Genomic DNA, 26,013 nt, shown 5'->3' with positions numbered 1-26,013 from the left:
ATAAAAGAAAGCAAGAGACAAATTAACTTATAAAACATAATAATTGAGCATAATTAAAAATCTGTAGCAGGTATACAGATGGGAAGGAAGTAAGCCATAAAAGTCCCAAATACACAAAATGTATGACTCTTTGGCCTTCAGTGGGCCTCTTTTTATGGAGCTCAGTAGTGAATTCCTATTATAATGCAGAGGCTCCACCCACAAGAAGGAGAATGATGCCTAGATCCCAGTGGTTATTTTTTTTTAAGTCACAGTGTGTTTAAAGTACTATGTGAAGGCCTAAGAGCTTTTAGAATGCCAATAATTAACTTAAAATACTGTTGCAAATAAGCCTAGATGCATAGGCCAGGGGAAAAAAATGATCACAAGTAGATAGGTGTTGGAAATTGCATATTTAACCTGGGCCCCCAGAATGAAGTCTCTATCAAGTGACTACATGCTCTCCCGACTCAGACATCAGCTAACGTGAAGTGTCCCATAAGTTAGAGCAGGTCAAAGCTCTAGTTCTCGCCTTGGTTCCAATCTCAGTGCTTAAAGAGCAGCCAGGCTGGGAAAGGTTGGATGAGATAATGCAGGTGAGCACCCAGCTGAGTGCCCAGCTCAGCTTTATATATAAAGTCAGATACCTGGAGGCTATCAACACAGGACAGTGTCCCGTCTCCTTACTAGGATAAGCAATCCTGCTGGTCACCCACCACTCCACGATGTTTACAGAACAGACCACGTCATGAGAGCTTTCCCTATCCAGACAGGAAGTCTTTCAGCCATACACTCGGACCATTAAATGAGTAGATGAAATAACCCAAGTTCAATTCTTGTCAGTGAGAAGCTACCTGGAGATAACATGGATTCTTCTTTAGTCTTCTCTCCGCCCTCAGTACCCCAAAAGGAGACAAGAATCTGTGCTGTTTTCCATAACTCTTGGAGAACCCACAGAAATCACATCAGATCAGCCTCTGCCCTGGCCTACACCTGGGTCCCTGTACAGCCTGAAACCCACTGTAGGGAATCTGAAGCAGGTGGTGGCCCCTTGCATTGGACAATGCAGTGGCTCTCGGTCGTCTTTCCTTCCCTCTCCACTTCTGACCTCCAGTCTCACAGGATCGTCTCAGGATTGCCAATGGTCCAATTTTTGGAATCTCCTGGTTTGGTTCACTTGACATTCATACTGCAGATTATGTGTGTATAGATACACATACATATATATATGATTATGTATATATGGAATTATATGCATATTTAAATATATATAAATGCATAAGAATATATGTAGTTATTAAAATACTATGTATATTTTATGGAATTATATATATAATCATATATTGTATATTTTAATAACTAATATATTCTTATGCATTTATATATACACGCATGGTACATCATTATACATTGTATGTAACTTTATACATTTATATACAGTGTCTCTATATCCACTGTGTACATTTACACATATATATCACATATACATACTGCATCTTTACCTGATTAGAATAGACATCTTGGAAACAGAGTTACATTCTGAGGCTTAAAGCCACACCCTCGTTTTCCCCTAGCTCTGACCTGCTCCACTGTCAGGAGAGCAGACGCATGGCACATCCCTCAGATCTCTTCCCTGATTTTCTACACTCAGCCTCATTGTGGGGGAAAATCAAGAAAAATGTCATTATGACTGCAGGGACTCTAAAATCTGAGTGGTGTGAGCCGACCTCCAGGAGGACCGGCAGGTACCAACTGCAAGATCGTGCAGTGAGTCCGAGACACAGGAGGCCCGTGCTGGAGTCTCGCATTTGAATTTCTAACAGACGAGCAGCTGCTATAGCCCCGGATGAGACGGACAAATCCCCTCTGCAAGGACTTCTACATGGGCAAATGAGGAATTATCTCAGAGCTTGAGACCCGGCCAAAGCAGCAGACTGAAGCCCCTGATTACATGGGCAGGGACGTTTTCTCTCCCTCTCCACTGGGAATGCACTTCCCCTGCCCGCTTAATCAGTGGCTTCTGGGTCAGAGCTGCCACAGACCCATTTAGTTACAAGAAAATTCAATAAATAGCACCTCTCCGAAGCACTTTCAATGCCTGCTGTCAGGGGAAAAAAGGGCCCGTGTCACAGGATGAATTAGACCTCTCATTAAAGACCCAGGAGGTAAGGCTTTTGTGTTATTTCACTAGAGTATCCAAGAATTGCAATTCCTCTCAGAAATTCAGTAAGGAAGTTTCAATCCCCAAAGTGGATCATATGATGAATCTGTGACCTCAGGTCACACACACAAAACACTGTAACATGTATGTCTCCGCCCCAAACTTTTGAGCCCGAAAGTAACTGCTATTTATGGGCAGTCATTAACATACCATTCTACTAAGGTCTAGAATTTTCAGTTGTCTTTGGACTTTGAGACTGCAAAAAGATAAATAAACAAACAAACAAATGCATTCTTAGCTGAAGGATACAAATAGCACAGTGCCTGCCATGCAACCGTGAAATCTGAGTTAGAACCCCCAGAACTAGTGTGTGTGTGTGTGTGTGTGTGTGTGTGTGTGTGTGTGTGTGTGTGTGACAAGAGAACTAGACACTGGTGCACCGTCGTAATCCCAGCACTCAGTAGGCAATACCAGCACTCACCAACAGGTCCTCGAAACTCTCTGGCCAGCCAACCTCACCTAACCATCATTCTCCAGGACAATGAGGGACCCTGTACTAATAAACCAAGGTGGGTGGTTCTGAAGAACAAAACCCCCAGATGGCCTCTGACTTCTACACACATGTACACACATACCCACACACAAGTGCATATGTGAGTGTGCGTGCATGCATGCGTGCAAGCATGTGTGCTCACACAAATTTCTTGTAGGTAGAACTTGATGTATCCCATTGGGGGATGCAGCTGCAGTTTGGAGGAAACTTTGGGATTGCCCTGGCCCTGTTCACAGCCACTGGTCTCATATCAACTTGATATTTTTCAAAAGATACTCCCCGGTGGATTCTGATATCCAGCAGGCATTGAGAAATGTAATGTGTGACTGTCCCCGTGAATTGTGGTTTGGAAATGTCCACATTCACTCAAAGGTATAATCTCACAAGTTACGTTTCTATCGCACATAATAAAACATAAATAACTTCTTACATTTTCAGCCAACCAAGTTTCCCCTTGCATTATCATTTTGAATTATATGACAATCATATAATAAACATCCTAGAGCGGAAGCCTCAACAGTTTCTAGAGTGTGGGGCTGAGCAAAGCCCGCCCATGACTAGGAGCCACTACTAAGTTATCTTCAAGAAAACCTAATTTTCTACCTGACTCCCTTACTTAGAAGATCAGCAACTTGCCTTCCCAGAATATAGCGACCTGAGACACACACATAAATACACACACTCAGACACACTCACAGACACACACATACACCACACACACTCACACACACATACACACACCACACACACATACACGACCCTTGGTTCCTATAAATGACCCAGGACAACAAGAATCTTTACCTATGAAAGTTAATAAGAAATTTCATGACTGAATGAACTTATTTACGGTCAAACTGTAACAAGTTGTCTTTTCAAAAAAAGTATCCATTTTTAGATAAGCATACTTTGGGCCTAAATTATAATAACTTCCTTTAACAGAACAAGAAAAGGGAACAAAACAGAAAAGAGAGAAAACTGAGTCAGCCAAAGAAATTGCAGCCAAGTGACAAATAAAAGAAACCTTCTGACACAGTGCCACCTAGTGGACACTGCCCCAAATTGACGCCCCCTGGAAGCCACAGGCAGGCTTGAAGGCTTTCAAACTGGAAATGACGAAGTTTCACATTGAGTGCTATCTTTCGAAATAGATTGCATTAATTTTTCATCTTTTTGTCAGAGTACATCTGCAGAGACAGGAAAACAACCGATTTGATTTTTTTCTCTTAATCTCAACTGAGTTTAAGTCATAGGAAACAATGTTTAGATTTCACAATCTGTCCCTCCGAGGAACAAAGCATACAAAAGATCAATTGATTGTGTAACTGTGGTCTCCACTCTGGCCTCCATTCAACTTCTCTTAACTGAGACGTCCAAGAAGCGCAGGTCCCAGGAGTGTGATGGGGGACCATCCAGTCGACTAGGACCCAGCTCCCTTCAGACCCCCTGCGTGGCCTCTTAAATGATTTAGGAATTTTTTTTTTCCAACCTCAAAGAAAAGCTGCTCATTTTGAGAAGTCAGGGGAGGCCACACTGTGGAAGAATAAATACAAACTCTGAGTTGTATTTTAAAGTGCTTAACTGGATATTGGATTTTTGCTCCACATAATTTACCCAACTTCTAAGCCTACCTTTGCAAACTGTGCTGAATAACTGTTAGAAACAAGACCCTGGGTATATGCGATTAAGTTGGTCTTAAGTCTGTCTGACTTCAATTTTGTTTTATCCTTCTAAATTACACACACACACACACACACACACACACACACACACACACACACGTATTCTAACTGAGGGCATTCCCAGCTGAATAGGTTCCACGTAAAGGTCAAGTTGCTAGAGTCTGGGTCTATCAGCCTGAAATCCCACCCATGCTGTGATATGAATCATGTGATCCATGGGGTACCTGTCAATCAAATCACAGAAGAAGCAATTTGTACAGCCAGATGCTCCAGACACTCTTGGCACCAGTCAGTAGCAAGGGCCTCAGGTGGCTGCCTCCCTCGGCAACACCGCAGCAGCTGCAGGGACATCTGGCTGGTTGAACAAGGATTTAACACTCCGCTTGCCAGATATAATACAGGGTTCATGCACTTGTTAACATATGTAATGCACTCATTTTAACATCTTAATGATACCCTTCATGTAATTCTTCTCCGACCTAGTTACAGGAAGAGTGCATTCATCAGCCAGTTAGTACATGAATGCCACACTCAGGTTGTTTCTGAAAATGAATAGCCCGTTTCCCATTCCTGCAGGGAATACCTGAGGACCTAGATGTGGTAAATCCCTCAGAAATCCCATCTCCTCCTCAGCAGCCCGGTACTACTGCCTTTAAGCTACCATCCTCCTTCTTGGAAAGGCACCAATTGCTTCTTCCTACCTCCTCGCCCTGTCTTTGGGCCTCAGACTGATGCCTGGCTGCTAGAATGAGCATCTTAAGTACAAGGGGAGCTTGTCTCTCCTCTTCCTGAAATCGCTTGGTGACTTCAGGAACAAGTACAGACCTACATTTGATGAGGCTCGACATGCCTCGTCCTCTGTGATATTGCAAGATTTAAATAGTTAGGTCTGGGTTCAAAGTTCCCTGGCACACTTCCCAAATTCCTGGGATTTCTTTAATGACAAAAATGATGGAGGCATCTTCTGTTATTCATAAACCTTTCTCAACCGGGGCCTATTTATACCAACGAGATAACTCAGAGGATGGGAGCCGGTTGCCAAAGCAACCAAGTAGATGATTAGGAGATTGGGGTTTTGTAAGGCATCCAGTTGTCCTTCCACATCTTAAGACGTAGAAACTGCTTAAGGCGAGGGGAACTAGACCACTTGCTATCAGAAGTCTTTCAGGTGTAGAGAAAACAGTAACTAGGCACTGAGATGCCCATCTGGCTTCGCAGCCCTTCCTCTGCTGCGTCTGTGTACCACCTCCTCCCGCAAGGATGCTGGCAGTGCTGGGAACTGGGCCATGTGGAGCTTCTTCTGACGGTGCTATGTGCTAGAACCTGGCATCCCATTCATGGGCACCTTTGACACCTGCTGCTCCTTAGCCAGAATGCCCCAGTGATTCCTGCAGAAGCTCATCTTTAGCCACAAAGCTATTACCTCCAGGCAGTCTTCCCAGGCACAGAGAGAGTAACTATCACTGGGCTGTACCACCCTACTGAGGCAGGACTTAGATTCCTTATTTCAGCTTCCCCATCCCCATTCCACCCCACCCCACCTCCGCCTGCCCTAAAGTTCATACCCAGAGAGAGATATTATTAGATGTCCTGATGACAACCCAGGATCCTTAGGAGGAGTCAGTGGTGACAGCTCAAAGACACCCCCAAAGCCGAGAACTTTAGAGCAGACTTCTGTCGGAGCAGATACACAATGGGAGATGCCTCTCTCCCCAGCATCCTTGGGCAGAGCCCCTCCCCACCCCCCTCAAAAGCACTGGGAAAGCATTCAGAATGGAGGCAACTCCTCACCATCCCCATGGAGGATGGAAGTCCAAAAGGGGTCCAGCAGGAAGAGGGGAGGGCAAAGTAGAATGGTGTCTAACCCCACTGACCCCAAGGGTCGGAACTCCCCCTGCTCACTGAGCAATTGTCATGAAAGTCTTTGAAAGTTCCCCGGTGAAGCCCTTGGCCATGATGGCCACTTGGGTACCATTTCTTCCAGGAGTGGAAGAAACACATCTGCAACTGCTGATGTCCTCTCCACATCAAGAGGCCGAGGAGCTCCATGCCCTTGTTTTCATAAAGCAGAGTGATGCTTTCCCTGGAAGGGCAATGGGTATTCTGGGAATAGAAAATTAGTTTTTATTGTTTAACCTTCATGGTTTAAAAGAAGAAGCTTCGACTGCAGTTAAAGGTCCCCTTGGGCTTTGATGAAGAAGCCTTATGACAGCGGCATTAGTCTTTATGAAAAGCCCAACTTTAAAGTGTCTTCTACTATGCTACTCATTAAAACAAAAATGTTTTATGTATGCAGGGGCTCAGCAGAGGAGCGCAGTGTGACCGCTCTGCCCAATGCAACAAGAATGCTAGCCTTACACGGCACTAAGCCCCACCTCCTCAGAAAAAGATGGCTTTCACAGTCTCTCAGAAGTGTTCCTGGTGCCCTAGGAATAAGAGTCACCAGGCAGCCAAGGTGTCAAGACAGCCACTGTAGACAGTGAGGATGGGAAGCAAAGGGTGCCAGCCACCAGAGGAGTGCCCTTAAGGGGCTCATGACCAGAGAGAGGAAACTGTCCTCTGGAGCAAAACACACTTGAGAACTGCAACTCTAACAAATCTTACAGGTTTGCAACATGACTCACTTCTGACAAGGATGACTAGTCACATGTACTGACTAGTTTTAGGGCAGCTTGGCATGGGCTCAAGTCATTTGAAAGATGGGAGCCCCAATGGAGAAAATGTCTTCATAAGACCATGCAGGCAAGCCTGCAAGGCATTATCTTAATTAGTGATTGATGGGGGATCCAGCCTGGGTGCATGTAGCTAGTGTTCAGATAAAAGCTTCATGTGTCCTCAAGAGGGCCTCCTAATTCCACAAGCAGGTGGCCAAGCACTAGTGGGAGCCTCTTTTGGGAAATGCCTGCCCTGCAATTTGAGGGACAATTAGAAAAAACAACTAGACAAAAATGGCCCTGAAATGTCCAAAGAGCACACACAAGAGCCTAATTCATTCATCCTTCAAGTAGAGACCTGCTCGAACATTTTGTGAGGAGGCAGAATTCACATCATGAAGGGCGGGGAAGAGCTGGGGGTAAAAGCTTAAGACCATTCTCAGGCTTCTGGCTCTGTGTGGTGGAGGTGACAGAGCTGCCACTCACCTGGGAGAGCAGACCCGAGGAGTAGCCTCGATGAGGACAAGGAGCGGTCCGTGTTCTGGAAGACTTTGACCCTTAGCATTTCAAGTCAGTCATTTTTACCCCAGCTGCTGCTGTGATCGCCACATGGTAGTCTCAAAAGGCCAAGATCAAGAACTGGATCAGCATCTTAGTGATCAGGAGGTTCCCTAGAATGGACCTCCCCCCCCCCCCAACCCTGAAGTTCAGGATAAACAGTCACTGGATGTCAGATCATCTCTGATAAAGACAACTCTCTCCAGCTCCTAACCCCACCTTTTCTAGACATCAGTCTTCGTTCTCTTTCGCATATTCAGTTCATTAAAAAGAAGCGTAAAAAAAATGGCTGTTCTGTCCACCAATGGCTCCTAGCACTCGAGATGGTTTGGAGGCGTCACGGGCTCCACTCTTGTGCCCTCCAAGTCAGAACCTCAGGCCAAGGATCTGAGAACTCTTAAAAAAGCAAACAAGCAAGGGCCCCAAGTTCACTGAAGATGGAGCTAGATTGGAAAACACTGCCCTGGGACTTTTCCTCCCCTCCGAGCCACAGGCTGCCACTCTCCCTGTGTACACAAGGCAACTCAGCCCTTAGAACACAAGGCTCCACTAAGTGTCTGGAGTCGGCCCATCATGGATGCCCTCTCTCAGGGAGATCCTTCTAACATTGTCTCTTTCAAGATGCCCATTCAAAACAGCTTTTTCTTCCAGCCTGGGGTATTCACAGCACAGATAAAAGCAGCTCACCTCTGACATCACTTGCTGGCTAGTCTGCAATACTCCTGGCTCTGGCCTACTTCACTTGGGCTCTCCTGAGATTAAGGATGCTGCCAACAGTCATTTTGTTGAGCAAATGGCAGTAGATGGTGTTGTGGTTTGAATGACCATGTCCTCCACAGGCATGTTCATCTGAACACTTGATGGCACGGTTTGTGGAGGTTTAGAAGGTACAGCTTTGCTAGAGGAAGTATGTCACTGGAGATGGACTTTAAGCTTTCAAAGCCTGCTGCCATTTCCAATGTTCTCTCTCTCTCTCTCTCTCTCTCTCTCTCTCTCTCTCTCTCTCTCTCTCTCTCTCTCTCTCTGTGTGTGTGTGTGTGTGTGTGTCTGTCTGTCTGTCTGTCTGTCTGTCTCTGTCTCTCTCTGTGTTGTGCTTATTATTCACAATTAGAGCTCTCAGCATCCAATCCCAGCTACCATACCTTTTGTGTGCCGCTACGCTTCCCTGCCATGAGGGGCTCTTCTCTCTCCAGAACCATAAGCCCAAACAGACCCTTCCTTCTGTAAGTTACTTGCCTTGGTCATGATTTTATCACAGCAACAGAAAAGTCACTAATACAGATGGCTTTGGCTCTGTAGGAAATCTCTGTGGATTGTACTTCAGATTTCCCATAAAGATAGCTTTTATACACACTAAATATGATTGAGGTTGATTGCAATTCCCAAAACTATTATGGCAAGGGGAGATGGAATCCTGCTGGAAAACCACTATATGACTAACATCTCGACTTGGGAACACCAGTGACCCAAACTCAAGTTTCCTTCTGTGTTTATGAGAAACTCTCTTAGGATACATATTCTTGAACACAAAGGCAAAAGGACAGTAAATGGGAATTGAATTCCCCCCTTGGTCTTTCTTTTGAAATTAGAAAGCCTATAAGAAATAATGTCTACATAACAACTCCAAAGTCTCCAGGACTTTGTTATTTAAACAGACATAACCTGTTTAAATTTTCATTGATTTCTAATTTACTTCAGTTGAAATCTGGGGAAAGGCTTTTTTTTTTTTTTCTGGCTCTAACTGTCCTGGAATTCAGATAGATCAGGCTGTTCTCAAACTCACAGAGATCCACCTGCCTCAGCCTCCTAGGTGCTGGGATTAAAAACATGTACACAATCCTGGCTAGGATTTATCTAACAATCAACATTGGGATTCTATGCTCCACCAGGAAAAAAGAAAGCAATCACTCTACATGATGAATATTCTGGTTTTGAGTAAACATTTCTGAATCCATAACATCTAGCCAAAAATGGCAAGTGACAATCAACATTATGGATGTATATGTCTAGATGGACCTGTGACACTTCTTTAAATGGGTGAATGCTGTTAAATCTGCTTTTCAATCTCTCTCCCATGCTCTCTCTTGATCTCTCTAGTTACCTAAATGTAAACTTTAGAAAATAAAATCCTGACCACCAAAATTTTTCAGACTTGTGTTAACTCTTGCTCCATATATATGAGTATCTATGTGGGTATATATGGGAGAGTATATGCATGTTGTGTATACTGAGTTCACTTTCCTACTTATCCAGAGCTCATGTATGCCAGAGACTGCCCAAGGCACCTCTCTCTCCTCCTTGTTGGTTCTAGACAGTCTCCTCCTCAAGCATTACATGGCAATGGAAGCCCAGCTGGAAGCGAGATGTCTAGCCAGCAGGATGTATTAGTCCAGAGGTATCACTCCCACATAGGGCCATCACTGTCTATAACCCTTTCCCTATCTAAAAATGACAGTCCAAGAGGCCACCCTGGACACAAAGAAGATACAGACATGTTGAAGAAAGAGAATTCAGCCCTGGGTGGCTCATCTTAGGAGTATTATAGAGAAGAAACATACCCAGGCATTTCCCTTGATAAGATTCTTCCAATTGAGAAGATGTCAAGTAACAATGACTATTTCATTACAGAACAAAGCATCAAAAGTGTTGGGTTCACTAGTCTTACAATAAGGGTACAGTGAGCATGTACATTATAAATTATAAAAGGAATGATGCTAAACATATACTGACTATCTCAGGATAACAATGGTGCTCTAATGATGACTTTCTTACCCTACTTCTCCAGTAAGGCATTAGAGCTGGGGTTCTCAACCTTCCTAATGCTGTGACCCTTTAATACAATTCCTCATGTTGTGGCGACCCCCAACCATAAAATTATTTTGTTGCTGCTTCATAACTGTAAGTTTACTACTGTTATGAATTATAATGTGCATATCTGATATGCAGGATATTTGATATGTGACACTCCCCCTGAGGGGGTCATGGCCCCTGCATTAGGGGCTCAGATGTCTTTAAAGAAGACAACTTGATTGTCACTGACATCATTGGGTTGGTTGGTGTTTGTTTGTTTGTTTGTTTCTAGATTTATTTGATATGTGTGAATGTTTTGCCTGCGTGAATGTATGTGCCACATGTGTACAGTACCCACAAAGGTCAGAAGAGGACCTGAGGTGTTACAGATGGTTGGGAACCAAAATATGAGTGCTGGCAACTGAACCCAGGTCCTCTGCAAGAGCAGCAAGTGCTCTTAACCACAGAGCCATCGCCCCAGTTCTTTCGTTGGATTTTCATTATTTGGTAATGGAATCGAGAGTTTTACACAATTGCACTTATATAAGAATCCAGGGTCAAGTTTCCAGTACACATTCTGGGTCTCCATCTACAGAGAGACCAGGCTGTGGAGAAGCAAACATATCCACCAGACATGGGACAGAAGTGAGAAGTCTAGCTAGAGACACCACCTCACAAAATGTACCCGATTGTTCTGGCACTGAGGCATATTGTCCACATGGCCATTCCTGACCACCAAGCACATATCTGCCAGATGAGAAAGAACCACCCTTATAACATTCCTGAATGGCTTTAGAAATTGGTTGATGATACCCCATTTTATTCAAGAATCTTAGCTTACAGAGTTCAATAAGTGGCCCATCATTCATTGGTTCTTTTTTTTTTTTCTTCAGATAACCCCAAAATAAGTTAGGTGTGATATATTCAAGAGCTAATTAGAGTCCTTGGCCTATGGAAACTTACAGCTTTGTTCCATATTCTATAGACTTTTATTATTATTATTCAGCTTTAGGAGGGCTCTTTCTGTTTGTTTGTTGTTTGCTCCTTTGTTTGAGCTAATGTTGGAGACTGCTCATGGTATATTCATAAAAATCTTTTCCCTGTTGGTTCTAGGCAGCTCTTTCCTCAAGCTTTATGGGCAAATGGCAGCTCACCTGGAGGCTAGTTGAGGTTCCCATGCAGGAGATCTTATGCTAGGGGACACTGAGGCACGGAGCTACCTCAGCCCCAGACATTATCAGGTAAATTACAAGTGTGAGTGTGTTTGTGTGACACACAAGTACTACATGACTCTCTCTCTCTCTCTCTCTCTCTCTCTTCTCTCTCTCTCTCTCTCTGTCATTCCACTTTTTTGTTTAAGATAGGTCTCTCACTGGCCTGGTATCTGCCACAGATGCCAGGCTGACTCTCCAGCGAGTCCCTGAGATCTGCTTGTCTCTTCTTCCACGGTATAGGAAACAGAAAAACCTATTCCTGGATTTCTCTTTTATTTTGTGTGGACAGGGTTTTGCCTGCATCTGTATGTACAGCACATGTATGCCCGGTGGTAAAGGAGGCCAGAAGTTGTCACATCACCTGAAACTAGAATTGCAGACAGCAGCGAATTGAACCTGGGTCCTCTGGAAGAGTAGCAAGTATTAAGCCGGGCGATGGTGGCGCACGCCTTTAATCCCAGCACTCGGGAGGCAGAGCCAGGTGGATCTGTGAGTTCGAGGCAGCCTGATACCAATGAGTCCAGAAAGGCAAAGCTACACAGAGAAACCTGTCTCGAAAAAAAAAAAAAAAAAAAAAAAAAAAAGAGTAGCAAGTATTTTTAAACACTGAGCCGTCTCTCCAGCCCCTCCTGGCTTTTTAAAATGTGAACTGAGTTCTTCCAAACACTTTACCAACACAGCCATCTCTCAAGCCCTACCAAGGGAAAAATTGTAATGCTCTCCAATAAGACATAAAAAATACATAAATATTAAATAAAAGCAGTCTTGTCTATCATATACATTAAAAATATTTATAATTCGGGTCTAGAGGGATGGCTCAGTGGAGAACTGTTTGATGAACAAGCATGAAGGCCTGGGTTATGAGGCCTAGAACCCACATGAAAGCCAGGCGTGGCAAGGCCCATCTACAACCCCAGGGCTTGGGAGAAGGGCCAGGCAGAGCCTGGGGGCTCACTGACCAGCCAGTCCCACCAAATGAGGCTCCACATTATGTGAGACACTGTCTCAAAAAAACAAGGTGGAGCTCAATAGAGGAAGATACCTGACGTCAACCTCTATAGCCTCTTTACACACAGGCAGGGGTGAGTGTGCTTACACACACACACACACACACACACACACACACACACGCACGCACGCACGCACGCACGCACGCACGCACGCACACGCACACACATGCGCACAGGCACACACACATATACACAATTCATAATCTAAAGTCTAGCTTTTAAAAGCCAATATGAAAAACAAGTACAGGGCCTAGAGAGATGGCTCAGTGGTTAAGAACACTGACTGCCCTCCCAGAGGATCTGAGCGCAATTCCCAGCACCCACGTGGCTGCTCATAACTTCAGTTCCAGGGGATCTGGCTCCTTCCTCTGGTCTCTGAGAGTACCAGGCACATATGTGGTACACAGATACATGTACATGAAGGCAAAAGACCCATATAGATTAAATAAATAAATAAGCAAAGGAAGGAAGGAAGGAAGGAAGGAAGGAAGGAAGAAAGAAAGGAAGGAAGGAAGGAAGGAAGGAAGGAAGAAGGAAGGAAAGAAGGAAGGAAGGAAGGAAGAAGGAAGAAGAGAAGGAAGGAAGGAAGGAAGGAAGAAAGAAAGAAAGGCAACCATATGCCCTCTTGATTCTTCATACCCCCTTCAAGGCACAGAGTTCCTCATTGTGACAGACAGCAAGGTGGCATCTATTGATTTCTTCCTTTGGTATCATTCATCTAAATACTTTGACAGACAAATTTTGGACAATTGTTTTTCTATAAAATAGGTCCCAGTATAAAATCAACAAGCTGGCACACTGAAGGCAGGTAGAGTCACAGCCCTGTGGGCTCACAATATTAACTCGATGCACGTCTAGCCATGGAATCCAGACAGAAGGTTTAGGGTGAGTGCCCTGACTGCCACGCACAGCAATGCTGGGTAAGCCCTGAACTCACCACTTTGCCCAAGCCTGGCTGGCTAGGCAGAGCCCAGCAAGGCTGCCAAAATTGAAAACAGGCATCCTTTTACAAGTCAGACACCACATTTGTACTAGTTTTTTTTTTTTTTTATTGTCATAGACTGTTATGATAGACTTTATAAATTGCGGTTGGTAGAGTTGGACCAGTAGAAGGCTTTCAGAGTTCTGTGCTAAAGGGGAGAGAAAGCCAAGAAAACCCTAGCCACAAACAAAAAAGGAGGGAAAAACAAGATTACTTGTCTGGCCACAATGAGCTGGGTAAACACCACTTTCTGCATGCCTCTAATGTGATACTGCACTCATGTCTGGTGTGTGCTCCCACTGCAGGAGCTGATCTCTCAATACTGGTCGCAGCTACACATGAACTGTCTTATGGGTTCACTCAATATCTGTTAGAACTCAAGTTAAGATGGAAATCTGCTTCCAGAATGCCTACTCCACCCGTCCTATTTTTATCAACACCAAGACAAATTAGAAATCTGACTACTCTGGCAAATATCATGGGCGTCACATTAACCAATGATTTCCATCAAAGGATAATACATTTGGTAGACCATTCATTTGACTGGGATAAAAGAGTAAATTATTGGGTCTAAGGGGAAAAAAAGGTATGGCGAAAGGCCTAGGTCCACAGTTACACCATATGGATGCTGGTTAACTGTAATGATAAGGTTTGGGTAACATTCATCTCCTGCCTAAAGATCAGGCCTAGGAAATCTTCCCCCTCTCGCACACATTGGGTGTTACAATAATGTGTATATTATACCAATGTACTCTGGCTTATTGCGATAGTTCACTGAGCTTTTAAAAGGCTTTTATAAATTGCCCATGTTTTCTAAAATGCAAACTCCTATAGCATAACAAGTAAAGCACAAAATTAATGATAAATAAAGCCCCACTCCTCTTGAGAACCCATAATTATCTGTTAATAGAAAAGACTAGGCTCTCTCTCCCTCCTTCCCCTCCTCTCTTCCTCTCAGAGGGAGTATCTCACTATGTAGTTCATGCTAACCTCAAACTCACAATCCCCCAGCCTCAGTTTGGGATTACAGACATGAGCCACCATATCCAGTAACCTTTAATACAAGCAGCTGATTCTTCCCGTCTGGTCTCCGTCCTAGTTTACCACATTCTGAACTTGAACCCAGAGCCTCAGCCACACTAAGCATGCATCATCCTACCATGAAGCTCCATCCCCCCGACCAAGAAAGGCTATCACTTTTTAACAATGGTGAAATTCTTTAATCCCTAATCCAAACTGTGCTCACTTAAAGTAATTTCGATAGTATATTAAATTATATAGACATATATTCACAAAGACAGATCATAGCTGCTGTAAGCAACACGCCTTCTCATGCGTGCTCCAGGGACATCATCTATTTCACTGACTCTGTGACACTCAGCGTTGGTGGATCGTCTCTGAAATTAAGGTGCAAGTAGAATCGGTGATGGACACCTTGGTCAGCATATTGTCTTAGTGGTGTGACTCAGTGATGGAAGCCGAAAATCAGCAGTCCCTTAAATGGCATAAAATGCAGCAAGCCTCCCTTGAAAGTGTTATATTTACCTTAATTAGTTTTACAACTTACTCTTTCTGCCTGTACTTGTAGCTGACAGATTTTTAGATCTCTGCTCTCCCTCTGGTGAACTAAGCTAGAACTGTACTAGTTAATTAGTAAAGCTTAACAAATCCGAGGTCCAACAGCTCTGAGCGTGCCCGGGTTACTCTGAGATAATGAGACAACGTGAGAAGTAGTGAACTGGAAGCCGGGAGGGCTAGTGGATGGGGGTTCACATGCAGACACACAGCATGTAGCACTGGACTTCTACCCAGTTTTCCGTGGAGTCGGTAAGTACAGTAATTCGGAGGCAGCAGAATTCCCGGGTGGCTTTCCTCAGGAATCTGCCAGGCAGATGTGTTTCTCAGCTAAGGCTGACAGCCTGGTGTCACCCGGCTTCTCCAGTCTCATCTCTCTTTTACCCAGCTCTCACAGCAAATGAGACAGGAGACACGTGATTTCACCTATCACCATGCCTGCTCAGCACACCTGCCTCTCACCACGCCTGACAGCAGTTAGGCCAGTTACACGGCTCCTCACGGGAGCCCAGGCCACAGGTATGCAACAGGGAATCCTTCAGAAGCAGCTGGGGAATGAGCCACCAGAAGGTCTGAAAACCTAGAATGTGGTTTTTTAGATCAAAGATTCAAACTAACAAAGTGATCGTCTGCAAACTGTAGTCACTCGGATTCTCTTTGTAGAAACACATTCAAATCCCTCCTCTTAAAAAGAAAGGAAAAAGCCAGGGTGTGGTAGTGGCATACCCCAGAGGCCAGAGGCAGGCAGATCGCTGTGAGTTCAAGGCCAGCCTGGTCTAAGGAGTGAGTTCCAGGACAGTCAGGGCTGCACAGTGAAACCCTGTCTTGAAAAACCAAGAGCAAAAAGCAAAAAAAGAAAGGAAAGAAACTGACCACCACCAACTTCAAAAGAATTCTCTTTAAGACAGCCTCATCAGCTGCTTCACAATTTATTAAAACAAAAGAACAGAGTCAATGTTTCTCAAGTCTTACTCGTCAGCTACCACAGTGTCCGAGAGAACCCTTGACTTAACCACTTCAGGGTGAACTTACCTTCTGCACGGCCCCGTGAAAGGCCTGTTTCATCCTCCTGCATGAGTCAGGTAGTGCGTCTGTGTCCTCACTCTCCAGAGTCGAGTCCTGGAAGCCTGGGTTCTCACGGAGTCTCAGAATTCTATAAATGCAGCGAGTGCTGTCTTCTGATATTCTGTTCGGATCCATCTGAGAGGGGGGAAGGATATTAAAGTGATTATAGTTAATGAAACGTGACTCAATAGTAAAAGGGTGATGCTTAGCGTTTTATATCCCTTAGTGGTAGATAGTTAATAACATTACCCTCCAGTTGACGAAAACATCTCTTTGTTGTTGTTGTTGTTTTGTGTAAGTATATATGTGTGGGTGTGAGCACCTGTACCTGCACGTGTGGAAGCCAGGGGTTGATGTTGGATATCTTTGTCTAGGACACTCCACTTTAGTTTTTTGGGATGGAGTCTTTCGTTGAACCTAGAGCTCGCCCATTGGCTAGACTGGCTAGCCAGCAAGACCTCAGGACTCTCCTGTCTCTGTTTCCCATCACCGCAATTTGGGTGGCAAGTAATTTATTGACCGATCCATCTCCCTTGCCCCGAACACACTGACTTCTAGTTCATTCTGATGAGTAGCTGACAATCATCCACACTACACAATGCCGTCGAGTCTTAACAGAGATGTGTATGTGTGGTTCACGGGGGGATGAATTTCACGGACAGAGGAGGTATGAAGGCTAGCGTGTGTGATGCAAGCAGGCAAGGAAAGACTCACCAAGCTAGACTGGTGGTTCACAATTACAATCCCAGGGCTTGAGAAGGTGAAGCAGAAGGATCAGTGTGAGTCTGAGGACAGCCTGGGCTACATAGTGATTTCCAGGCCAGCCTGGGCTACAGTGTAAGGCCCTGTCTCATAAGCAAGAAAGATAAGGCACATACAGGACGTTAGACTAAACCACCTGGAGATGAAGCCAGTTGGAGATCTGAAGCACGACCCCTACATAAATAAGGCAAAACAAAGCCAGGAGTGGGACTTCTCCTTCAGATGAGTATCTATTCAACCAGTACTTTTCAACCTGGATCCTACAGTCATGTAAGGGTGGTGTCTCTCTTCACATCAGGGTGGAGAGGGCACTTGTGCATGCCATATGGGCAAGTGCTAGGAAATGCTAAAATATAAGGATTGTCTCGCCCAACACATCCCCGTGGAGTTTCTAACTGAACACCACATTGAAAAAAAGGTGTCCAGCCGAGCATCTCTCCGTGTGCTGTTCAAGAAGCCTGTCTGCTACTTCCCAAGCTCCCATAAGGCTTTGCAGTGGCTTCAACCATCACAGAAAATGGAGTTTGATATTGTTGTGGTTGTTCTTTTCCTTTGTCTTTTGTTGTTTGTTTTTTGTTTTTTCCAGTTCTGTTTTGTTTTGTTTTGTTTTTTGAGACAGGATCTCTGTGTAGCCCTGGCTGTCCTGGAACTTGCTTTGTAGACCAGGCTGGCCTTGAAATAAGAGATCCGCCTGCCTCTGCCTCCCGAGTGCTGTGATCAAAGCTATGTGCCACCAGCTGAGTTTGATTGTTTTAACAACAGTTTAACTTGCCCTCTTTCTTCCAAAAGTCAAAGTCCTTCATGAACATCTACTTATCAGTAGTTAAAAAAATAGTCTGAACTAAACGCAAAGGGAAAACACATGTTTATAACAACCAAAGTGCAGCCAGAAATAACACCTTCTCCCTTCAATTTAATTAGATTAAAGTAATCAGAAAGATGTATACCCTTACTAACCAAACCTCAGGAACAAACTAAAAGGTATCCTCTCCATACCTGAAACTCCTAGAAACAGTCTTTTACCAAACACACGCACATGGATGCATGCTTTATTATTCTAGTCATGCAGATATAAACATGATCTGGGGCTGGAGAGATGGCTCAGCAGCTAAGAGTACTTGTTGCTCTTCCAGAGGACCAGAGTTGGGTTCCCTGCACCAAAGTTTGGCAGCTCACAGCTGCCTGTGACTCCAACTCTGAGAAATCTGACCCCCTGTTCTGTTCTCTGAAAGTACCAGCACGTATGTGGCATACTTACATAGACACATACACACACATAAGTAAAAATAAACATTAAAGTTCTAAAATATATAAGGATAATCTGTAAACATGGGTGAGGTCCTACCATGAAACAAAATTATTTGCAATGCATATTTATTCCATTTATTTTCTTTGGAATAATTAGTACAAATCAGGGAATGTGAGTGTTCACTGAAGGGAAGCTGCCAACCTTTTTTTATTATTATTTTAATTTTACACAAGAGCCTCATTGGATAGCCCTGGCAGGCCTGGAACTCCCTGTGGCAACCAGACTTGCCTGGAACTCACTGAAGCCGGTTTGCCTCTGCTTCCCTAGTCCTGAGATTAAAGGCATGTACCACTATACCCAGTTCAATCGTACTTTTGAAAAAGGGTCATTTAAGTCAATAAGTATCCTACCAAACCAGACATGTGTGGGAACTTGATATGAAGGACCACTGAATTCAGACCTCAGGGAAGCAGGATTCTGCAATGGCTTCCTACCAGACAAGAGCTGAACTGAAGGGACCATGTGGCATTAGGAAATGCCTGGATACCCTAAGCAAAGCTCATTAAGCTTGTGTCCTACAAAGCAACCAACCAAAGGCCTTCCTACAGAAGCTGCGGGCCCCAGCACTGTCAACGCTCAGGCCGCGGTTAATCACCAGCATGGACTCCAAGGTCAATTTCTCCACATTAAACTCCAACTAGTGATGCTTTAAAGTGTCGAAGTTCATACAGCTCTTCCGCTATTGAAATGCCCCCTGGCCAAGATTCAGTAATTAGCACAATATTGCACCAGTTAATAACAGTTCATAGCTTGGAACAAATAAAAAAAGTGGCATGCAAAGACTGTCCTTTCTTCAAAAAAGAAAAGAAAAGAAAAAGAAAAAATGCCAGTGGCCAGACCTCACTTGGACCCCTCAGCCGATTTTATCACATGCCTAAGTTAAATTCAATTGCTGACTCTTTCTTCAAATACTTCACAAATGCCCTTGACAACCACGACTCACATCCCCAAACCTTATCAATTACTGTGACAAAAAAAAAAAAGAAAAGAAAAATCAGGATTACATGGCAAAGTTAACTTTGAATTGTCCACTTATTTGCTTCCTTAAGGATGACAAGTTAGAAATCCGCTTTATAACTGTAACCAGACGTGCTTTCTCCTTCAGGTGCCCAGGCGAAAGGAAGGGACAAAGCTGGAGAGGAACAGGACCAAACGCACAGGTGAGTGAGGGTCAAGGAGAGCAGGTCCGGAGTAAAATTGTTGGGGGGAACTGCAAGAGTCCTCAGAGTGACCAAATATATGCAGCTCCCACCCAGCAGCGTATTTCGGGGTGCACAGCAGTCTGGATAGAGGATTTGCATGGGTGAAATACCATTGTAGCTACTGGATATTTGCATAACAGTAAATTAGAAATGGAAAGATGTGCAGGGTGGCCGATGATTTGAAAGGCCCTTTCAGTCAATTGAGTATGTCAGGTACCAAGTTAGATGCTGAGGGGTGGGATTCTGAACAAACAAGCACCCCTGTCTTCATGAGTTCAGCAACCTGAGTCACAGTGACTACACAGTGACCTACATGTGTGCCTGCAAACACTAGCATGTACCTGATTTTAAATGGATGGTTAGAGCTGGGAAAGCAAGCATATACTTGGAAAGCAAGCATATATCCCCAGTACCACACACACACACACACACACACACACACACACACACACATATATACACAGGGCACTTTGAAAATGCACCTATCAGATGATCAGATGTGCTGTGGTGAGGAAATGAACTTTTTTTTTCTTGGTGAACTTCCTTGAAACCGATCATCCTTTCATAGGGTTAAAAGAGGCAGGATGCTTGACATTTGGGCTGCTTCCTTATCGGTTTTTCAGACAAGCTGCCTGCCCACCTCACATCAGATGTGCAGTCGTGACTGCTGTCCTGGGTGGGGAAGGCTGCCATGTGGACAGGGAAAGTGAGAGCGGAGTGTAAAAACAAAAGCAGCTCCATCCACACATATACCACACACATCACACACACACACACACACACACACACACACACCACATATGCACACCACACACACGCCTAAAACACACACCACATACACACACACTACTCACACAGTACACACACCACACATATACACACACAACTTTACAAGTAGCATTTTAGAAAGGCTTTTTCTCTTTGCAAACCAAAGTATGTGGTAAAGATACAGCACAAGCCACATGCCCTTTTCCCTTTGGCAGGCCTGGTGGGAGAAAGGCGGCCTAGCCTGGATCTAGGTCTTTTCAAAATGTAGGCAGAGGCACGGGCAATCAGAAAGACACAGGGTGCTCTTTCACTGCTAACCATTTACACATGAGTAGATTTGATTTGTGTTTGTTTTTAATTTTGTTTTGTTTTGAGTCTAGGCTGGCCCTGAACTTCCAATCCTCCTGCTGCTGAGAATTTATATTGTTTCTGATCGCTGTCTTTAAACTATAATAAATCTGGCTTGTTTTATCTTAAATTGTAAAGGTGTTCTCTGATACCAGGTGATTTCATTTTCACCCAAATGCATTCAAAAATTCCAAATATTTCATCCAGAACTTACAAACGTAATACAACTTAAAAAATAAAACTATCCATTATTTGACATCAATACCTAAAAGTATAAAAGGCTTTCAAAATATATAAAAGTGAAAAGAATTGCAGATTGAACCCTTGTGTACCCAAAGCCCACCTTCAACAATTATTCACAAATGGCTAGAAACCATGCCTCACATTTAAGCTGTGAGCGCCCCACACCTGCACAGATTTCTATCAGTTATTCCATCAATTATTCTATCAACTAATTTGAAACATTTCCAGACATCACAGCATTTCACGTCATGTGTAAGAGTTTCTGAACGTATCTCTTAAGTGATTAGGATTTCCTTGAGTATCAAGTGTGGATTCCACACTCAGTGAGATGAAATCAGAATACTCAAATAAAAATGGTTTTCCACTCTAGTGATGGGGAAACCTTTTTAAGATGTAGTTATAGACCTGGACTCAGAATAGTGACTAAAATATTTTAAGTAAGTCTTAGAGACACTTTGTAGCGACTGGGGACTAGAGGTATGGGGCACTTAGTGGAGGTTTGCCTAATGCACAGGAAGCTCTGTGCCTTTAATCCCTGGCACCACACCACATGAACGGGGCATAGTGGGTGACCACCTGCAACCCTAGCTCTTGGGAGGTGTAATGTCCTTGGCTACACGACAAGGTTGAGGTCAGCCTGGGCTACATGAGATCCTAGGTAGGGAGAGAGGGAGGGAGGGAGGGAGAGGGAGGGAGAGAGAGAGGGAGGGAGGGAGGAGGGAAGAAAGAAGGGAAGAAAGTAGGGAAGAAAGTAGGGAGGGAGGGAAAGGGGAGAAAAAGAGATGGAAGAAAAAAACAGGGGAAAAATTGTACCCAGAAATCTGATGCTCTTAAATTATCCAAAGGAAAATCATCTGGCTTAGCTTGCTATCTCACATGTTTACTTCTGGAAAAGGTTGTTTTATTATTATTCTTGTGCCATCAACACTATTGTGTGATGGAAGGTGACCATACCATTAGGGTAACAGACATCTTAGGCCACCCCACTGCCATAGAATTCCTTCCTCCACAGCCATGCCAAATCCCAGGGTTCCTAGCAAACTAAGGGTTCCTAGAACATGTTCACTCCACACTTCTTTCTGGGAAAAAAATGACACTGGGAACTACTGCATCTTCAGGCCTAAAGCCGCTTTGCAAATAATTATAATAGCCATTATAATATGCTTATTGGAAACATGCTCTATCCCTATGCACCACACACATAGGGTCATAGGAACTGCATATACAGTGATCCTAAGTCCATCCCATAGCATTTAATAGTGCCACACACTATTCAGGCTCTTCATACACATGCATTAAAATGCAGATGGCGGGGGGGGGGCACGCCTTTAATCCAGCACTCGGAGCAGAGCCAGCGGATCTCTTGATTCGAGCAGCTGGCTACAATGATTAGAAAGCACAAAGCAACAGAGAAACCTGTCTCGAAAAAAAAAAAAAAAAAAAAAAAAAAAAAAAAAAAGATGTAGAAAACAACAGATAAGTCACTTTTCATTGATCCTTGTACCCCAATGAAGGGGGAGGAAATGTTTGTTTACTCACTATCATAAGGATTTGTGTGATTCATATCATAATCAAACCACCCAAACCTTGTCTGAGGAAGAAAATCTCAACAGGTAACAAGTGTGATTATTAACACGGGTTTGCAGAAGTACTGGTTTATGGTCTTTCTATTTTTGCATTAGTGGGTAACCACAGCAGTGGTATAAACTGCAAACCAGTAGATCTGAATACTTAACAATCCTATGATCCAAAGGGCAGTTCAAAACTTTGGCACATGTCAAAAACCCATGCAGTCCAAACAACGGCACATTTTAATGCATCCAGTTTGGATTAGTAATCACCTTTGATTCTGGAAACAAACGAAGTCCAAACCCTACTTTCTTTTCCCATAAAAATATGCACAGTCAGCCCCCCACTTCCTCTGAGAAAGAGTTCATAGCAGCAGACAAGAGTATTTGAATGAATCCAACCAACTGCACTGCAATTTCCAAGAAAACACAAGAGCACAAACCACCAGAAAGCATAATATTACAAATTTACCCCTTCCTCTCTTCCATCTCCCCGCGGTTCTGAGTCTTTAGCGTGGAGCTTCTTCCTCTCTTCAAAGACTGGTTACTGGCTAGAATGTAGTCAGGCTGTACTAACACACATACACACACACACACACACACACACACACACACACACACACCTTCCTTCCTCCGCGCACCTCACAGGCAGGCACAGTGGGGCTGTCCCTTCACGCCTCAGAGCCTGAGCTCCAGAGAAGCCCAGAGCCCCAGCCCTGGGACCCAGAATATTTGGTAGCTCTGTCACTCTGAGAATCTGGAGACATGAGTGTCACCCCCAGGTGCTCCAACGACTACTGACATCCTCTCACTGTGGTCCCAGAAAAGCCAGGCAACCACAGGTTAGTTAGCGACATTGGAAAAGCTCTCACTTTTCCCCTAAATGGGTTAAAGTTGGTTCTTAACTGCGAGTGGGAAACGCAAGGTGGGGAGAAAGTGTGAGATCACTTGCACAAGAGGGGAGCGGCCAATGCTGCTTCTGGGGGGAAATTCAAACCCAACCTCTACCAGAACCAGAGTAGTTCAACTTCTGCGCACCGCACTGCGGGGAGAAGGCGCGGGTGAACCTGGCTGGAGGACCCCAAGTTCCCTTCCTTGGAGGGTCGCTTTCCCTTCCAGAGTAGGCAAGATCCCAGGAGTCCAGCCCGAGGGCCAGACTCAGTTTCCCCCGGCAGAGAACCGGGCGGGGGAAGGCAGCCACTCACCTGCGCTCGGAAGTAGAGGAACAGAGCGACACTGCAGACCACCTGGCCCAGCCCCAGCCCCAGGAGGGCCAGGAACATGAAGCGGGAGGCCGCGGGGGGCGGCGGCGCGGCGGGCGCTGCAGGCGCGGGGTGCAGCGGACCCTCGTGCGGGGCGCCGGGGCCGCCGCCCATCTCCTCCGAGCCGCGCAGGTACTTGCTGTAGTCTCGGCTGGCCCGGCGCATGGCGCGGCGCCCCTGGCTCGGGCGCCCTGCTTCGCGATCGCTCTGTCCCCTCCTTGGTCTCCTGTCCCGCTAAGCACCGGTTCACCGAGGTCCTGACAGTGACTCTCCCGAGCGCGGGAGAGAGGGCAGGGTACCAAAGTCAGCCCAAACTCTTATAAACCTCGTGGAGAGGACTGGCCTCGGGAGCCAATCAGCCCCGGGGAGGCTGCCTCTGCCACTCCCACTTCAGCCCTCCTTCCTTTCCTTCGCCGCCCTCCCCCTCTTCCTCACTCTCACCACCCGGCCTCCTCCCTCCCCAGCAGGGCCCTCTGAGATGGAGGCCGTGGGTGGGTCTGGTGGTTCCTGGCTCCCTCAGCTTGCCCATCCTCAGTCAGCATCACTGGGCCTCAGTTTCCTCTGTGAGATTTAGAGAGTTAGCTTCAGTGGACTCCGAAGCCCTTTCCTGTCCACCACTCTCAAAATTTCAGATGAGAACATCCTGGGGATCCTGAGGTTTGGCCTCTGCTGTGCTTCCAAATATAGCCTCCCAGGATATTGGGAAGACTTGGGGAAATTCTAGAGCTCCCTCCGAAGTCCCTCCCTCTCTCTTAAAAGCGACTTTACAGGAGGCAGATTTTGAATGATGCTGCTGCATTGAGTCTGTGGGCTCCTATAAGGGAGGGAAGTGGGAAAAGGGAGGGGTGGGGAGAGCAGAGGAGAGGGGAAGAACTAGACCCAAACCAAAACGGAAGGGTAAAGCGTCACAAAGTTGCAAGCAGGCTTCCCAGGAAAGAGCTGTTCACAGCGAAGGGCAAAGTTAAGCTTCAGTGCTTAAGAAACCCTAAGGTGGAGGGCCGCTGAGAGGGCTCAGTAGGGGAAGGAGCTTGCAGCAAATCTCGATGACCTCAATTTGACCCCTAGGATCCCCATTGTGAAAGGAGAGACCCACCTACTTCTGAAAGATGTCCTCTCACCAACACACACACACACACACACACACACACACACACACACACACGAATAAATGTGTTGTTGTGTTACTGTTTTTATTTCTTTGCGATAAGTTCTCTCTATGTAGATTTGGCTGGCCTGAAGCTTGCTATATGGACCAAACCAACCTCAAACTCATAGAGCTTGTCCTGCCTCCACCTCTGCCTCTGCCTCTGCCTCTGCCTTCCAAGTGCTGGGATTAAAGGCATGCACCACGTACACAGCTAGAATAAATGTGTGTTTTTACGAATCTTTTTTTCAATGTCTTGATTCAGAATTACGCTCCTTGGGAAGAAGTATTAGCTTGCTTACAAATTCTGATACAAGTTCAAAGAGTCTGATACATGTTCAAAGGTGAGGCGCTGCTCCTTGTAGTAGCTCTAAAACTTGGGGTGTGTCCATCTTCTTAAGTAGCATTTTGTTGTGCATTTCTCTCTGCCTAGTTCTCTGGTGGACACTTCCACAGGGATCATGTGTCACTGGTGACCTGTCTCTGAGTTAGTGATGCTTTCCCACTCAGCTACAATAATATCTGTTGTTCCTCTTACTCTTTTAATGAATCTCTTATCCAGGGACAATTGTGAACACAAGGAGGCATCGGTTATTTGGAAAGTATTGACTCACTGGGCTCCACAGAGCTTCCAGTGTTGACACTCTACATACCAATACCACTACACAATACCAATACCACTACCACACACCAATACACTACACAATACCAATACACTACACTAAACAATACCAATACACTACACAATACCAATACCACTACACAATACCAATACACTACACAATACCAATACCACTACACAATACCAATACACTACACAATACCAATACACTACACAATACCAATACACTACACAATACCAATACACTACACAATACCAATACACTAACAATACAATACACTACACAATACAATACACTACACAATACAATACACTACACAATACCAATACACTACACAATACCAATACACTACACAATACCAATACACCACACAATACCAATACACTACACAATACCAATACACTACACAATACCAATGCCACTACACAATACCAATACACTACACAATACCAATACCACTACCACAATACCAATACCACGACCACAATACCAATATACTACACAATACCAATACCAATACCACAATACCAATGCCACTACACAATACCAATACACTATATAATA

The 26,013-nt window shown here is 44.8% G+C and overlaps 1 protein-coding gene across 1 annotated transcript in view; it reads right to left on the bottom strand.

Moving 5' to 3' along the window:
- The window catches only part of Tnfsf11 (TNF superfamily member 11), a 31,159-nt gene extending 7,168 nt beyond the window's left edge, over positions 1 to 23,991 (bottom strand). The window contains exons 1-2 of the mRNA XM_028879179.2: positions 23,626 to 23,991; positions 16,188 to 16,355 (exon numbers count right to left, since the gene is read on the bottom strand). Of these exons, the coding sequence (XP_028735012.1) occupies positions 16,188 to 16,355; positions 23,626 to 23,847 (390 nt within the window). The 5' untranslated portion in view covers positions 23,848 to 23,991. The remainder of the gene's footprint in view (positions 1 to 16,187; positions 16,356 to 23,625) is intronic.
- Between the last annotated feature and the right edge of the window lie 2,022 nt (positions 23,992 to 26,013).

The sequence above is a fragment of the Peromyscus leucopus genome, chromosome 9, assembly GCF_004664715.2.
Source record: "Peromyscus leucopus breed LL Stock chromosome 9, UCI_PerLeu_2.1, whole genome shotgun sequence".
Lineage (NCBI taxonomy): Eukaryota > Metazoa > Chordata > Mammalia > Rodentia > Cricetidae > Peromyscus > Peromyscus leucopus.
The sequence above is the reverse complement of the archived record's forward strand: the minus strand, read 5'-3'. Positions and strand labels throughout refer to the sequence as shown.